The 728-nt window shown below is 64.0% G+C and overlaps 1 protein-coding gene across 1 annotated transcript in view; it reads right to left on the bottom strand.

Annotated features, from left to right (window-relative positions):
* Positions 1-528, bottom strand: part of LOC113980129 (collagen alpha-1(II) chain-like) — a gene marked incomplete at both ends in the record, with an annotated part of 1,829 nt that extends 1,301 nt beyond the window's left edge. Inside the window, 3 exons of the mRNA XM_027707369.1 lie at positions 107-139; positions 241-273; positions 511-528. Of these exons, the coding sequence (XP_027563170.1) occupies positions 107-139; positions 241-273; positions 511-528 (84 nt within the window). The remainder of the gene's footprint in view (positions 1-106; positions 140-240; positions 274-510) is intronic.
* Positions 529-728: the final 200 nt, after the last annotated feature.

Below are 728 nucleotides of genomic sequence, written 5' to 3'. Positions count from 1 at the left end.
AGGAGGAGGAGGAGGGGGGTCAGATCTCCCCCCACGCCCCCTCCTCCTATCCCCCAACACCCCCCCAACCCCACAAATATTCCAGCAATGCGGGAAACGCTCCCACCTGCGGTCCCGGAGGCCCTCGGGGTCCTACGACCTGTGGGAAGGGGGGGACACAAGGTTGGGGTGAGACACGAGACCCTCCCCTTCCCCTTCCCTCCCCCCCGCCCAAATTTTGGGGCTGTCTCCAACACTTACATCTTTAATGTCACCGGGTTCACCCTTCTGCCCCTGCAAGGCAAAGCAGGGGGTGAGACAAGACCTCCCCTCCAAAATTTCTCTCTCCCCCCCAACAACTCCCCCCAAAGGGGGGTGACAATCCCCCCCCTCCCAGGAGGTGAAGACCCCCCTCTCTGGGAGGTGACAAACCCACCCCGGGAGGTGACACCCCCCCCAGAGGGGCTCACCCCACACAGTTGCCCCCCTCCCCCGAATTTTGGGGTGAACCCCCCCCCGGGATTTCCTCACCTTGGGGCCGGGCTGCCCTGTGGGGAAAACAAAGAAATAAAGAGAAATTAGTGTTTGGGGGGTTTTTGGGCTGGGTGGGGGGGGGACACGAGACTTCTCCATCCCGGGGGGGTGCTGGTGCTCCTTGGGGGGGCTGTGGGGCCAAAAGGGGGGCACAGGGGGCTTCCCCAAAGCGCTGGCAGGGTGTGTTTTGGGGGTGCAGCGGGGCCAGCACGCAG

This window comes from Neopelma chrysocephalum, unplaced genomic scaffold (assembly GCF_003984885.1).
Source record: "Neopelma chrysocephalum unplaced genomic scaffold, ASM398488v2 Primary Assembly neopelma1_92582, whole genome shotgun sequence".
NCBI lineage: Eukaryota > Metazoa > Chordata > Aves > Passeriformes > Pipridae > Neopelma > Neopelma chrysocephalum.
Note: the sequence above shows the minus strand (reverse complement) of the source record. Positions and strands in the feature narration are given on the sequence as shown.